The 15,430-nt window shown below is 38.4% G+C and overlaps 1 protein-coding gene across 8 annotated transcripts in view; it reads left to right on the plus strand.

Moving 5' to 3' along the window:
- RB1CC1 (RB1 inducible coiled-coil 1) overlaps nt 1-15,430 on the plus strand; it is a 165,080-nt gene that overhangs the window by 115,648 nt on the left and 34,002 nt on the right. For 7 of the 8 annotated variants that reach the window (XR_007355304.2, XM_048840650.2, XM_048840651.2 and 4 more), the window contains 3 exons: nt 6,119-6,278; nt 8,850-8,958; nt 9,111-9,351. Coding sequence is in view for 6 of the 8 variants with exons in the window: in XM_048840650.2 (XP_048696607.2) it covers nt 6,119-6,278; nt 8,850-8,958; nt 9,111-9,351 (510 nt within the window). In the remaining 2 variants the exon portion in view is untranslated. Of the gene's footprint in view, nt 1-6,118; nt 6,299-8,849; nt 8,959-9,110; nt 9,352-15,430 lie in introns of those variants that run through there. The other variant, XR_007355305.2, reaches the window with a different exon arrangement.

A 15,430-nucleotide genomic window follows, 5' to 3' on the forward strand; every position in this document is an offset into this window, starting at 1 on the left:
CCCTCCCCAAAACAAAGTGGCTGTGAAAAAGAAATGAGGGGAAATATACCAAATGCTCCCCTGCCTCCTTTCCTATTGCTGCATCCATTTACCAAATGGTGGAAGTGAAAATTGATGATGATGGAAATAAATACATAGGTGTGACAAGAAAAAGGTCTAAACTACACAATCAGATTATGATTTTGCACAATCACTTTTCACATTTAAATAATATTTTGGAGCACTTGTGTGTATGCGGGCATTCATATGTTGCACAAAGCCCATCCTCACTTTTTTGACCAGATGTTCTAATAATTTGGGTATATAGTCAACTAGGGGAATGAGTTGTAAGCTCCATTAAATGATTTATTGTTCATTGTCTCATTTTAAAATACATATGAAATTAAGAAAGCATCCTTGTCTCCTTCTTAAGGAGGATGCCAAATGCCCCTTTAATCATGGGGCATATATTTGCTACCTGAGTGTACTTTCATATTTCAGAATTATTGGAAAGCTGCTTTGTCTTTTAGTTCCCTAAAAGCTCCAGCTTGGGTGCTTAATTGCAGTTCATGAGTTGTAATTTGCTGTATCACCCTCTGTTTATTGCTCACGAGCAATTTGTTTATGATGGCGTAAAACAAACTATGCACAACATTTTTCTATCTGCTGGCCAGCTAAATGTTTTTGTCAACATGAAAAATAATCAGCATTATGGCGGCATTAGTAGGGACTCAATAGAGAAATTTGAGTTGAATTTTGCACTGGAAGCAGGGATTCAACCTCTTGGTTACATATGAAACATACAAAAATATGCTCCCCAAAATTAGAGCACTTAGAAAATGAATTTTCTGAGAATTTATGAGAATAACTTATTTTAGCATCAGTGGTCACTTTTTCCTGTTCTTCATAATTGAAAGTTTTCTCCTTCAGTGGAAACCATAACTCTGGCCTGTAGTGGCACCATACAAAACTTTCACTTTTGATGAAGGCACTTTAGTGTTTGTGGACCCATACTGATTAGACTGATATTTAAAGTTTACATGTTATTACGTGTATTCAAGTTTAAAAAGTTGATGACCACTTTCATTATGGAATGTAGCAAAATCTTTTTTCATAATTTCCAGCCCTTCTTGCCCCAGAAAATACTCTATTTTGCAATCTTCCAACAGTGGAAATTTAGAGAGAGCCCCAAATCCAGAGGGGAAAGTTTAAATAACATCTTAAAATTTTCAGAGATAAGTGTAAATTTTTTGCTTTCTGTTTGTAGAAAGAGCACCTAGAATAAGTAAGTCCAGGTGTACGCTACAGATTTATATCTGTATAACTATCTAGCTCGGGTGTGACAAATGCACTCCCCTGAGTGACATAGTTATACTGACCTAACCCTCTGTTAGACAGTGCTTTGTCAATAGGAGAGCATCTCCTGTTGATAAAGCTACCACCTCTCAGGGAGGTGGATTAACTACGCTAACTTGAGAAGCTCTGCCATCTTCACTAAAGCACTACAGCAGTTCAACTGCATCTATGCTATGTATGTTTTGACAGCATTTTTTTTTAATAGTGGATCTCACTGTGTCTCTTGTACAATTAGATTTTCCATTTGTGAAGGTCACTGCAACAGAGGAGACAAAAACATTCTTAAAAAGTAGGAAAGTGCAACTGTAAAATCACAAAAATTGGCATGACATAGGACTGTGTAATCTGTGCAACTCCTTTTAACTCATTTAACTTCATTAGATTTCAAGTTAAAGTTTCCCTTTGACTAAAGTTCTCCCCTATTAGGTTTCTCCTCCAGTGGGTTGTTTACCTGTTGTCCAGTGAGCATTAGAATCTTGTAACTGGTTTTCAGTGCAGCTGAGGGTATCCACAGCATTAATACACTTGCATAGAGAATCTGTACTAGTTTTTGCAAATGCTCACTCTTCTAAATTTCAATGGAGTTTCCTTGAGGAAGGTTCAAAAGGGGTAGAAGATTATCAAGCTACTTGTTAGAGGCAGGTAAATACACTGTTACCATTTAACACTGATTTACAATTTTAATTTTCCTCTCCCATAGTGATACTAGAAATTATTATAGGGAAGTAAAAAAAGTTTTATAAATTTGTGTATATTTTAGTACCTTAGACAAAATAGATAAGAAATCAGTATTACAGTTTTACGATAGACTATACTTGTGTTTCCCTCTCTGTCTCCCAAGGGCACCTGCTTAAGGGTTTCTGATTCCCAGCCATCGCCTTTCTTGGGCAGAGACCTGCATCTTTCTCATTCCTGACTGGGGTTTTAAGGCTGCATAGCTCCCTGATTTTACACTGTGATATCCCCAGCAAGCCGAACTGCCTAAATGGGCTAGTTCCTACATTTTGCTTTCTCTCCGAAGGCTATATGACCAGTATATTGCCCGCAGTTATAAATTACCACACAGCTCCTTCTAAGCAAGCACATTTATTCTTAAGATAAAAGCATTACAGAGAAAACATAAAAGCTGTAAAATAACCTACACATATTTTAAAAGCTTACCGGAGGTCACCCATCAATTTTATGGGGTCCCAGTGGGTCAAGTCACTCCAACACTCAAGGATTTTCTCTATTCCCTCCCACCCCCTTTGGATGGAAGGTCCTGTCCATTTGCTGGATGAGAAAGAAAGCCCTGAGTCAGTTTAAACTTTGGCTATTTATTTATTTATTTATTTATTTAATTTGTCAGTATCTGGAGAATCCAATTTGAACTATTATATGCAAGCCCCCACAGGAGGTGGTAACTCTGTGGGACTTATAATCTTGCTGATTTGCCATAATCACCACCCACAGTTTTAGTTCCTGGAGGAGCTGTGGTATCACTCCCCCACAGAGTAGAATACAATCACATATAAGCCACTCTTTTAAAAGAAAGGGCTCCCCAAAAGTTGCGCTGGCTGTCACAATTAAGTTATATTTTCTGAACATTGAGAAGTTTAGAGTTTATATATAAAGCCCTACTTAATTTGTGATATTACGAATCCTGCAATATTAGGGTTCCTTCGCAGTTTTGATTTTAATTAGCTTACTTTTCACAGTCCACACTTTTGCATACATTTTGGGGTATGCAACACACACTTTTTTCCCCATTATTAAAGTAGATCCCCATTTATCTGAGCTGACAGTGGCTGAGGCTTAGGCTGTCAGCCCTGCACATTAATCACTGGAATATAGTTGCAGCAAAATGTCTGGTTATCAAAAAAAATTAGCAGGCATAATGTTTGAGTGCTTATATTGTTCAAGCAAAATTGTCTTAAACGAATAGTCTTCCCTGGCTTTTCCAAATTACTGCAATTAATAACAGGTTTCAGAGGAACAGCCGTGTTAGTCTGTATTCGCAAAAAGAAAAGGAGGACTTGTGGCACCTTAGAGACTAACCAATTTATTTGAGCATGAGCTTTCGTGAGCTACTGATGAAGTGAGCTGTAGCTCACGAAAGCTCATGCTCAAATAAATTGGTTAGTCTCTAAGGTGCCACAAGAACTCCTTTTCTTTTTGCAATTAATAAAAGTCCATTATAGCTTTTCTGCAATTTTCCATGTCTTGTCCGCAACTCAGCTGCAATTATTTGACAATCATCCCGTGATTCAAATAGAGCTTTAATTATATGACCGTGAGGAAGAATATTCAGTTGTGTCACACAGGGAAAACCAAATAACTTTCAGTGTGATACAGGGGGTCAGCAAGGTGTGAAAAACAATGAGTTAAACAGTCCGTCTGCCTGTTAACCTAAATCAGTAATATTAAGAAAAAATCAGCCAAATTGTAAAACATTTATAATTTCGTGTAGATTAATTCCTCCATGAGTAGCTTCTTCCATGCGTTGCATGAATAATTGCTAAAACTGGGACTAGAGAGGCTCCAATAGCATGCTGTAACAACCACTTTTATAGTCGTCGTGATTGACAGATCAACCTTTCACAGGAGCTGGATGGTGTTCATACCAATTTCCGTACATTTAAAAGTGCCAGCTGTTAAGTTACAATGCCAAAAGACATTTGTATTAGTGTTCTTTGTTTTAAGAAGTCTTTAAAAAGAATAAATTCTGCAAAACTTATCCCCATAGTGTGAGCTCTTCTGTTCAGGCTTAAATTACTATTAACTCATCCCAGTCATAGTTGTTGCTATTCTATTTTTTTGCTCCTACAGTTATGTGATTGGCTTGAAATCTAAAAATAGGGTTTAATAAATGAACCCTTTATTTAGGAGTGGCAGGAATTTTTGAATTGAATCCATGGCTTGTACTGTTTGAGGGAAAGTTTACCTTAGATATTTTAACACGTTTGTGTACATTGTTAACAGGATAGTTAAGCACCAAGTTTTGACAGCAGCACAAACATTGAAAAAGTATGTAAAAATAGTCTGTGAAACTTGTGCAGGAGACCATCACCCTGACTAGAAAACCTGTTTTAAAAGAGTGCCTCAGTCTCCCCATTTTGATGAAATTTTGACTCCTTTTTATGTTAGAAGACTATCTTCATTGAGCAGTCAGTTTTTGTTGGTTCTTTCAAATCATAGAATCATAGAATATCAGGGTTGGAAGGGACCCCAGAAAGTCATCTAGTCCAACCCCCTGCTCGAAGCAGGACCAATTCCCAGTTAAATCATCCCAGCCAGGGCTTTGTCAAGCCTGACCTTAAAAACCTCTAAGGAAGGAGATTCTACCACCTCCCTAGGTAATGCATTCCAGTGTTTCACCACCCTCTTAGTGAAAAAGTTTTTCCTAATATCCAATCTAAACCTCCCCCACTGCAACTTGAGACCATTACTCCTCGTTCTGTCATCTGCTACCATTGAGAACAGTCTAGAGCCATCCTCTTTGGAACCCCCTTTCAGGTAGTTGAAAGCAGCTATCAAATCCCCCCTCATTCTTCTCTTCTGCAGGCTAAACAATCCCAGCTCCCTCAGCCTCTCCTCATAAGTCATGTGTTCTAGACCCCTAATCATTTTTGTTGCCCTTCGCTGGACTCTCTCCAATTTATCCACATCCTTCTTGTAGTGTGGGGCCCAAAACTGGACACAGTACTCCAGATGAGGCCTCACCAATGTCGAATAGAGGGGAACGATCACGTCCCTCGATCTGCTCGCTATGCCCCTACTTATACATCCCAAAATGCCATTGGCCTTCTTGGCCACAAGGGCACATTGCTGACTCATATCCAGCTTCTCGTCCACTGTCACCCCTATGTCCTTTTCCGCAGAACTGCTGCCTAGCCATTCGGTCCCTAGTCTGTAGCGGTGCATTGGATTCTTCCGTCCTAAGTGCAGGACCCTGCACTTACCCTTATTGAACCTCATCAGATTTCTTTCGGCCCAATCCTCCAATTTGTCTAGGTCCTTCTGTATCCTATCAAAATGGCTTTTTTAAGACAGGTGTCGCTGTAGAATGGAAGTTAGATTTTTAAAAAGATACATTCTGTGATTGCAATGGGAAAGGCATGTATCTCTAAAGATACAATCCACCAGGATTCTCACTCCTGAATTGCAGTTTCTCAGAACTGCCCTAGCTTCTGAAGTTTTTTCACCCCTAAGGACAGCAGTAATCCTATGGAATGTAAACCAAACTGCTGACTGGCAGTTACCCACAATCCTCAAAGCTGAATTTCTGCCCTTGGGACCTTTAGTCAGTTTCTTTTGAGCACCATCAATGAAATGTGCTCAGGGGCTGTCTCTTTTATGTCCCAGTCTTCCAGCCAGTTTATGTTATTAATAAATACTCACTTCAGTACTTTAAGGACTTTCAGTGACTATCCTCAGTCTCTTGAGGCTTATTTCTCAATGCTTTGCTGTTTGTTTTGTCACCTAATTCCTATACTTCAAAGCTTGCTTTGCTATTTAGTGTTACTTTTCAGCAATATAATGCCTATTTTTAGTGCTTTCATGCTTACAGACTTAAACACTTAGCTTTGGTGTCCATGTTTCAGTGCTATTGCTTCATATTTCATGGTTTCAGGCCATGTCCATGTAGCCAAACAATTACTGTAATGGACAAGCATATCCACTGCTCTATCTTTGGAGTAAGGAAGGAGCAAGGACTCATCAGGTTTTTCTTTGCTTGTGTTTATCTGTTCTTGAACTGTATTTCTGTAATGCATATTTAAACTCTAAAAAATTTCTTTTAAAGTCCTTCCATTGAATTATCTGCTGCATCAAGCTTGGTTATTGAGCTTCAAGAAAAACTTGAGGAAGAGAAAATAAAATTTCTGGAGCAACTTGAAGAGCAAGAGAAAAGAAAGAATGAAGAAATGCAAAACTTTAGAATGTCTCTGACTGCAGAACAGCAGGTAAAGGAGTCATCAAATTGGTATGTTCTTTCTGGGATTTTTGATTTTTGCCATCTCTAGGTTGCCATCTGGTACTTCCTAAATTTACATTGTCATCTGACAACATATTATATAAAATTATATTAAATTTCACAGTTCAGGAATGTATTGAATTTTTATAAGCATGTTCTCTGCTACTTGGGAGAAAAGAGTCCAGTTTAGGGGAAGTCTTACTATGTCATTGTTTTTCTATAAGCTTGTGTTACCATAACTCTTCTACAGCCAAGAGGGCTAAATTTGAGCTCCAGGGTGAACCCCATTAAACATAACTTCTGATTAGTATCTCTGAGCAATATTAAACTCACTCTTTCCAATACCAAGCAGTTCATTGTCACATGACTGTTCCCAAACAGCCAGCTCAGGTAGAGACTGAGTTTTAGAATCAATTCGAACCCCCAACTTTGTATTTCACTGTAGATTTATAAAAATCTCTCTAGACACCCATCCTATGCTAATGAACGTCTAGTCAATAAATTAAAAATACAAAACCACCAAAAAAAGATTGTTCTCATAAAAATATCCTCCAACTCATACCATCCCCAAAAGTATTTTAAAACTATTGATTTTGCAGCATGGTTAGAAAGTGAACAAATGTGGGCTCTGGTGGACCAAGGGTGAAAGTGAGGGTTACAAAGTCAAGGACTCTTTGTGGAGCATGCCCTGCCTTGCAGCTCCATCTCATTAATAGACTGAAAAGGGAGCTCCACTTTAGTACCTCTTCTGGTTTCAGCAACATCAGTATGGGACAAGGACTGAGGCACAGCACTATTTCTAGTCATTTGAGCCATCCAACTTTTTGGACAAGAGTCATGAATTGCTAGGGGCAGAGAGAGAGAGAGAGAGAGAAGCGGGCAGAATCTTCATGGACAAATGAAAAATTTCTAAAAATATACTGAAACCAGAGCAGATCTTACACAGCAAATAATCTGAGCAATAACTGATATAGAAGTGTTTGATAATTACTTTCATTTTCAGGATTGTAGGCTGTGAATGGAGTGCAAAATGCAGCTGCCCATCCATGCATCCTATTTAGAGGATTTTAAGATTTCATGGCCACAGAACAGATAATAATTAATAATGTTTTGTACAATAAGTTGACTTTTGTAAGATTTCTCTCACCTTAATGTATCGATACATAGCATGCCATTTTCCCCATCAGCAGCAGAGTATTTGAGGAAAGATCTCCCTGATGGCATTCTATTAAAATCTCCACTCTTCATTTTTTTTCCGGGGAAGTTTGTTTTCACATACTGCAAATCCCACAAAATGTAACATCATTCCACCTGTTTAAAATGTATTGTAGCAGTAAAAAATGCTGAAAGTGTATCTGATTGATATAGCAATCACTGGACCTCTTAGGCAGTTTTCATTCTTCTGTGTTCAGTATTTTAGAAAATTACTTGTTGCTTTAGTTGTTAGTGAACTATATAAAGTTTGCTTTATTATATCTATAGTAGCACCCGAAATGTGCTATATACTGTGCGAACACAGGGAAGACACATTCATTGCCCCAAAGAGTTTACAGCTTTAAGGTATGCAAATAGATGGCTGTGAAGGAAGGGGATACAGCTTACTAAACAAGTCAAGGTGATGACTGGCACACATCTGTCTAGTTTCACTTCTTAATTTTTTTCATTGCGTAAATTACTACCTCCAATTGCCACTCTACTAGGTTATTAGTTGGTGATTTCTTCTGTGTATTCCAGCAGACGTAGATTTTTAAAAAGGTATTTGAATGGGAAGCTGTAAGGTGAAGACAAGAAGCTTGAACTAGGTACAGTGCAGAAAGGGAAAGCCAATGAAGTGGTTCATGGAGGAGGGTGATATAGGCAAATAATTGCATGGTACTGACTAGCAGCTGTTTTGTTAAAAGTTGTTAGTTTGTGCTAATTAGCCAGGACTCTTACAAATTTGTGCTAATTAGTCTGAACACCTGCTTGGCATTGGGAAATTCTGCCTTCTAAAACCTCATGCAGTGCCCTGAAATCTATTTCAAGTTCATTCAAAGTATTAATATTTTAATGTGGTAATATGAATACCACATTATGCTTATCTCTAATTGTAAATAACTTGGTTTACTACAAGATCCTACAACATCCACTCTAGTCTTAAAGAATAACTAGTTCTGAGAACAGTGTGTTACTGGATTTGTCAAGAATCAGAAATGTACAGATTCAGTGTTTTTAATTTAATTGTATTCGTGAATACAAAGGGCCTTATTCACAGCTAATATATTTCTTGTGGTGATTAGGACTACAAATGTACACCACACCTCACAAAACAAAATTAGAACCAGTCCTTACCCAAAAGCCCTCATAATTGAACTCTAATTAAAACAAGCAGGGAAACATTTCCAGTGTATGTATCCCTTTATCAAAAATGTACTTATTAAGTTGATTTCCTTGCCTTTCAGTTTAGTTTGGAAAACTGAAAATGGCAATACCACGGGTTCTTCCTTTTTTTCCTGTCTTACATGTGTTGCTTTCATTTACAGTGTACTACTTTTACCTAATGCTATTTCTGACTTTTCAGACCAATTTTAACACCGTGCTGACAAGAGAAAAAATGAAGAAAGAAAACATAATAAACGATCTTAGTGACAAATTAAAAACAATAACCCAACAGCAAGAAAGGGATAAGGGTAAGTAAATATTCTGTCAACACTGATCTATTTTGAAGTAGTAATATTTTCAGTTTAGTATTTTCAGTTTAAATCCAAATAATTGTTATAATATACTGAGCTGCTTTTTTTTTTTTTTAGATAAGTGTTTACATGTTTCTATTATCATCTAGATTTGATTGAAACACTTTCTGAAGATCGTGCTCGATTACTGGAAGAGAAGAAAAAACTTGAAGAAGACGTGAATAAGATGAGAAGCAGTAATTTTATTCCATCTGCACATTTACCTACATCTTCAGAGTCTTGTGGAGCCTGTGCACCTGATCTCCCAGCTGAAACAGAGAGAGTGGCTTCAGAGATTACAGATGAAGGAAGGCTGGATTCTGCAATGGAAACTAGCATGATGGCTGTGCAGTAAGTATATAAGAGGCATTATATTAAAATATGTAGACTATATTTAGATCATTACACCAGAGTATAGTTGAATATTTCAGTGTACCAATGAGCTGTTCAATGAACTCCTTTTATCTGATCTGAACTCATCTGATGTTCTTGCTCAAAATGCCTTTTTTGAGATGCATGTATAAAATGTTCAGATGTCACCAGCTATAGGAAATGTATGTTTTCTGGTGACTTAGAAGAGAAAGAAGTTAGAGCAGTGGTTCTCAACCCACAGCCCAGTCAGCACACAGCTGCAGCCCATGTGACATCCTCAGGGCTGTAACTACGGCAGGATGGGAGGGGCACTTGCCGCAGGCACAGAACCTGTTGGGAGCGGAGGGTGGGGGGAGTAAAAATCGGACCTAGCGTCAGCTCCCCAGTAGGATCAGGCCCAGCGATATCAGCTGTGTCCCTAAATCCTCATAGCTGGGCAGGATCAGGCCCCTCCACACAACCAGCAGCAGCACGGAAGTCAGAGTGGCAATACACCATGCCATGCCACTCTTACAGTAAATGATTAATTTTTTGACTGACTTTGCTAGTTTAAAATTCTCTTGGTAGATATTTGCCAGTGTTGAAATGAAAGGTCCTATATCGCGTCGAATTGTATTGCTGACATATAACAAATACTAATCTTTTTTTGTAGTTGTATGGGTAGTATATATATTGTGTGAATGCAGCCCACACAACACATAGAGAGCTGCATATGAAGCCCACCGTGGTAAATAGGTTGAGAACCACTGAGTTAGAGGCTAAAAAATGGTAAAGTGAAGATGAAATAGGCTTCAGTGAGTAATGAACGTTTTAAAACTGAGCAGTAGAAAACTAGTAATATATACTTTGTCCTTCACACTCACGAAGAAGACAGACAAGATGCAAGGGATGCGATTGAATTAGGCCGCAACTCTTACTATCTTCTGGGAACTATTTGGCAGTAACTTTTATGGGCAGGTCATCACTCCTTCCTTAATTATTTCCACCTAGTTGGAGGGCTGCTGTCATCCCCTCACCCCTACACACTTTGTCCCAGCCCATTCCTGGGACTCCACTGCCCTCTCCTCATACAAAGGTTAAGATGCTGGGGAAAGGGAGTTGTCTGGGAGTTGTCTCCTTGCTGTAGCAGATCTGAGGCACCCAAAACCTATTCTCCAGTTTCTTTATGGAGCACCTTCCCTAAGAGTACATCTATGCTGGAGCTGCAATCTCCAGCTCAGGTAGACATACCCACTCTAAGTCTGATTGAACTAGCACTCTACAATAGCAGTGTAGCATGGGCAGCAGAGACAGCTAGACATTTCCAGTACAGTTAGTCTGAAACCCTAGGTACATATATAGGGAGACTTGTACATCTCCTGCTCATACAAACTGCAGCTATGCTTGATGAAAGGTAGTGCAGGTATGTCTCCCCTAGCTAGAAATTACACCTCGAGCTCCCGTAAGACCTAGTCCAGTGTAGACATAGTCTTAAATCCACTTATAATTCTGGTTTATCAGGGAACTGGACCCTTATGGGGCAAGTATCTGCCACCTGTTAAGTTGCGATATCTTGATTCTTACATTCTGACTTAGCCTGTCAGGTCCCTGAACTGCTCTGAGGAAGGGAAAAAACATGCCCTGTACCAGTCAATCTGGCAGTGAAGGAAAAATTCCTTCCTGATTCCAAATAAAGCAATGCGCACAGCAAACCAAAAAACATGGTCCTACCTTAATCCCAGTAGTGGGAACTACTAAACTGCAAGAGGGGTCTCTGGCCAAAGGAACAGGGCTCATATACTCTTCTCCAGATGCACAGGGGCCACTGTCTTACTTGAGCCCCATCAGTTTAGGTGTTTCTCCCCCATCTCTTGTCCCCTGCTCAGGGCTAAGACCATGAAAGGAGCCATTACCCGTTTTTCCTGCCAGTCCAGACAAAAACCCCAGCGGGTGCATTCTGGTGATCTGTGGAGAACTGGCTGAGTATATGGTGCTGGCTCCTTGTTTGCAAGTGCTAAATAACATTAAAAGAATGTAAAACACGTATATGTTGCTTTTATTATTTTTCCATGGAAACAATTGCTGTAGTTGTCATAGGAAAGTTATTGAATCACCAGTGGTAGGTGAGATGGTCATACATGTTGGGTGTTTAGGAGAGATGATGAAGCCAAGCAATAGCAAATGGATGAAGGCACCTGTTCAAGACCCTCCTTCTTAAGATTTATCCCCATTATTGGAAAAAAATTCAGTAACCTGGAATTGTAGCAGTTTTCCCTTTTTAATCCTTTCAGTCCTGTCATTTTTCTATTTATAGTAGTCTTACAAACGTCAGATATTCAGAATTTGATAGTTCTTAACCATTCATAGGAAATGTTAGTTATGCAGAAGCCACATAAACTGGAGACCACAACCTTTCTGAAATAGTTTCTGCAATCTCTAAAATGTATTGTTTTTTACATTGTTATGAGCTTCTATGGTCTCTCTGGTTAAAATTTGCTTTGAAAGAAAAATCTCTTAAGTGCAGCTTATTTCACAGTTAACTGAAGAAATGCTAACTATAGAGGTGTTAGTCTATTTCAGTAAATGACAACAGTTCTCAGCTCTCATTCATTTCCATGACTAATTATTCTTTTTTTAATTTTGATGTTCTTTATTAAAAATTGCAGTTGTAGTGGTCCCCTCTAAGGCCCTAGCATCAGTGGGGCGATTCTTTCAGCAAAGAGTGAGTTAGGGTTACAGGTTCAGTCTTGAATCTGGATTTCCTGCATCTTCCTCACTTTGACAATTACTGTTTCTTCTGAATTTTACAATGATTTCTAATATTCTTTCCTGAACACTTTCTATATGGTTTATCAGTTTCCTTTATACTTCATTAAAATCAAAGTAATCTATTTTTATATGCAGCACTGGAAAAAGGACTAGTTTGTGTGTGTTAGTAATTAAAATAAGCAAGTGGTTTTTACAGGTAGAAAAAAAAGTGTTCATCACTAACAACTAGTTTTCCTCTGAATTATCTAAACATTACAATTAAATTACATTACAATTATCATTAAAATGGGAGAGTAGTAATTTAAAAAAAACTTAAAAACAACACCACAGTTTTTATTATGTAGATCTTTGACACTGTCAACGTACGGTTGCCTTAGTTATCTTTCACTGACAGAGGCTACAGATAATAAATTGTTATTGGAGAGCATGTTCCCATGTTAGATAAGAAATGAGTATAGTGTCCAAAAATTGGGTCCAAATTTAGTGAAAAATGTATCAGTGTTTCTCAGAAAAAGCACTCCTTTTAAGCAGTCAGTAGTTTTGTTTTTCTTTAAAGTCTAATGCAAAGTTAGGGGGAAAGGCATGCAGGGAGGGAAACTACTATGAAGTTGAAGAAAGGAAGTAATTGTGTTTCTATCCATATTTCTTCTCTTCTTCCTCTCCCACCCCTGCTAAAATTAATCTTTCTTAACCATTCTTCCGATTGTCCCCCCCCCTACTTTTTTAATGCTTTCTGTGGTTCTCCCTTTTCCATAATGTCTAATTCTTGTTCTCCCCCGTTAAGGTGCTTCACAACTCTACCTGTACCTGCTTATCTTTGCTTGTATTTTATCAAGTTGCCTATTCCTCCTCTCTCCACCAGTGATATCAGACTTGTCCACCTACTTGTTCACTCTTCCCATAAGCATCTTTGTACATTCTTCGTCTTCTCATAGATGGAATGTTTTCTTCAAACTAATCTATAAAGCCACTAGACTCTCCTATTCCTTTTAAGTACCTTTTTTACCACCAGGTTTACAGGAAATTGGAATCTAAACTCCCAAGAAATTTTGCGGTGACCTTGGTAGTAATTTTGAGTCTTACTTTCAGGTACTTTTGGTAGTCTGTTTTTTCCTCTTATTTATCTCTTAAAACAAATTCAAATTAATTATAAATAACACATTAAAGGGGGATTGTGAAATGACATTTCTTTCCTTTGGTTAGGTAAGTATTGTTTTATTAACCAGTATATTTCCTTTTCCAATGATTAGTGTTGGTAGTGTTACTAAGAATATGTTCCATGAATGGTTTCCATACGATTGCAAATGAATCTACAGTAAAACCTCACTAATGTGCATAACTTATCATTTTACCCCAAAAAACTTACTGGCTTTCTCAGTCTCCAACAAAACTGCACAGCAAAGTATTTTAGTAAAGTCTGCAGTTAAGTGACTTATATTTTGGAAAAAAAAAAATTAGTACCCACTAGTACACAGTGGGTACTGTTAAATAGTTGGAAAACCATTTAACTAAAAGTTCAGGACGCCGAGCTTCAGCCGCCAGGCATCCAGGCTCTGACCAGCCCTTCCTCCCTTTCAGGAACAGAAAGAACATAGACCCCAGGAGCCATATATTTACAAGGCAGAGCTCTCCCCTGCCCATTCAGGGCATAAATCACTCAAACACATATACACCACAGAAATGAGGATCTCTCAAAGTATCCTAGGTCTCATTTTTTCTCCCTCCTCACCTCCACCGGTCCCGTAGTGGCTTCTAGCCCCTCAAATTAATCTCAGGAGGGTTATTTTGTTTTTTGGGGGTAGGTAGAAAAAATTCCAGTAGGGCTTTGTGTCCCAAATGTTAAGGTGGAGAGAGAGAGAATCCACATGGCCCAAGCAAATTTCTCAGAACAGCGGAGGACACAAGAGATTCTCTTTTTCATGTGCAAATAATTCAGTCAAGAATCTGAGACCAACGGGCTGCAAAGGAAAATAGAATATCCAAGTCAACATTGGTCCTCTTTCCCTGATTCCAATCTAGCCATGAACGGTCATCAAAGAAAATTAGGAAACATTTTGTTCTTCTTGACAGTTTGAGACAGTATGTTACAATGTGATAGTCACAACTGACAGAGTTAAAAAAGCAGGAAACAAAAAAAGTACCCTACTGCTTAAATAATTCCTTTCAAAATGTAAATGAGACAGGGACCTTCATTCAAGGATTTTATTCAAGAGGAATGGAATAACCCTCCTAACAATGGGAAACCCTTAGCAAAAGGACCATAACATTTTACAAAGTTAGGGAACCCAACACTTTTACCCAAGGTTGGAGTGATGGTAGCTGCCTTTGCAAGAGAGATGGTGATCCCGATCAAGTGGGGCTTGCTTCCATCAACACAAAATTAGTGGGTGTTCATAAGACATCCCATCCTGAGTGAAGCTCTATATAAGAGAGCTACAGATATTTTTATTGAGCATCCAGAACCACTCACCAGGTATGGCATGATGTCAAGTTTCATCCCTCAAGTAATCCTCCATTAGAATGATGGACAGTGATGTAGAATGTATTGACAGGCTCCCCAGTTCAGCTACTGAATCCTCGAGTGCTGTGCTGGTACAAGCCTCTCTGAATGGAAAGCACACCCACATCATCTTATAGCCCAGAGTAATAAGACTTTTCAAAACAGCAAGATTGGTTTTTCAAAAATAGGATTAGCCTCTTGTTTTACACGCTGTCACAACAGCACCTTTTGAAGCATAATCTCTGTCTATAAAGACCTGTTAATTAGACTCTATCACCTCTTTTATAGTCTTAGTCTCAAACTGGTGATTCTCTAAATTCTGGGATGCTGTTGTGTTTGTTCGATGAAAAAATGATTATCAGGATGCCAGAATAATTCCTAACACAGTTGGATTTACTTTCTGTATTTCTCAGGAAATTCTTTTCTTCCACCTATTCAAACACTCAACATTCCACAGAGTACATACAGGCTTTAACATAAATTTAGATGTGCTTGCAGCATTCCGAAGTATATTCCAAGAATATGCAATCAATCTTGAAGTCAACATCTATAGTCATCTCTTTTTGCCAGATGCGTCCAGGCCTCTGAGCATCTAAAGCTACTCTGGACAGGTGGAGAAAAAAAAATTATATCGTCGAATCATGTAAACCATCTGACATGCTAGTTATTGAGGGATTTAGAGCTCATTCCACATCTTCTATTATACCATCTTGGGGGAAAAAATGTCTTTGCAGGTGTTTATTAAGATCTTTTTCAAAGACTGCAAAATGGACTACTTGGTACCTTTTGGTAGGAAGATGCTGCCAGAAC

The sequence above is a fragment of the Caretta caretta genome, chromosome 2, assembly GCF_965140235.1.
Source record: "Caretta caretta isolate rCarCar2 chromosome 2, rCarCar1.hap1, whole genome shotgun sequence".
Classification (NCBI taxonomy): Eukaryota; Metazoa; Chordata; order Testudines; family Cheloniidae; genus Caretta; species Caretta caretta.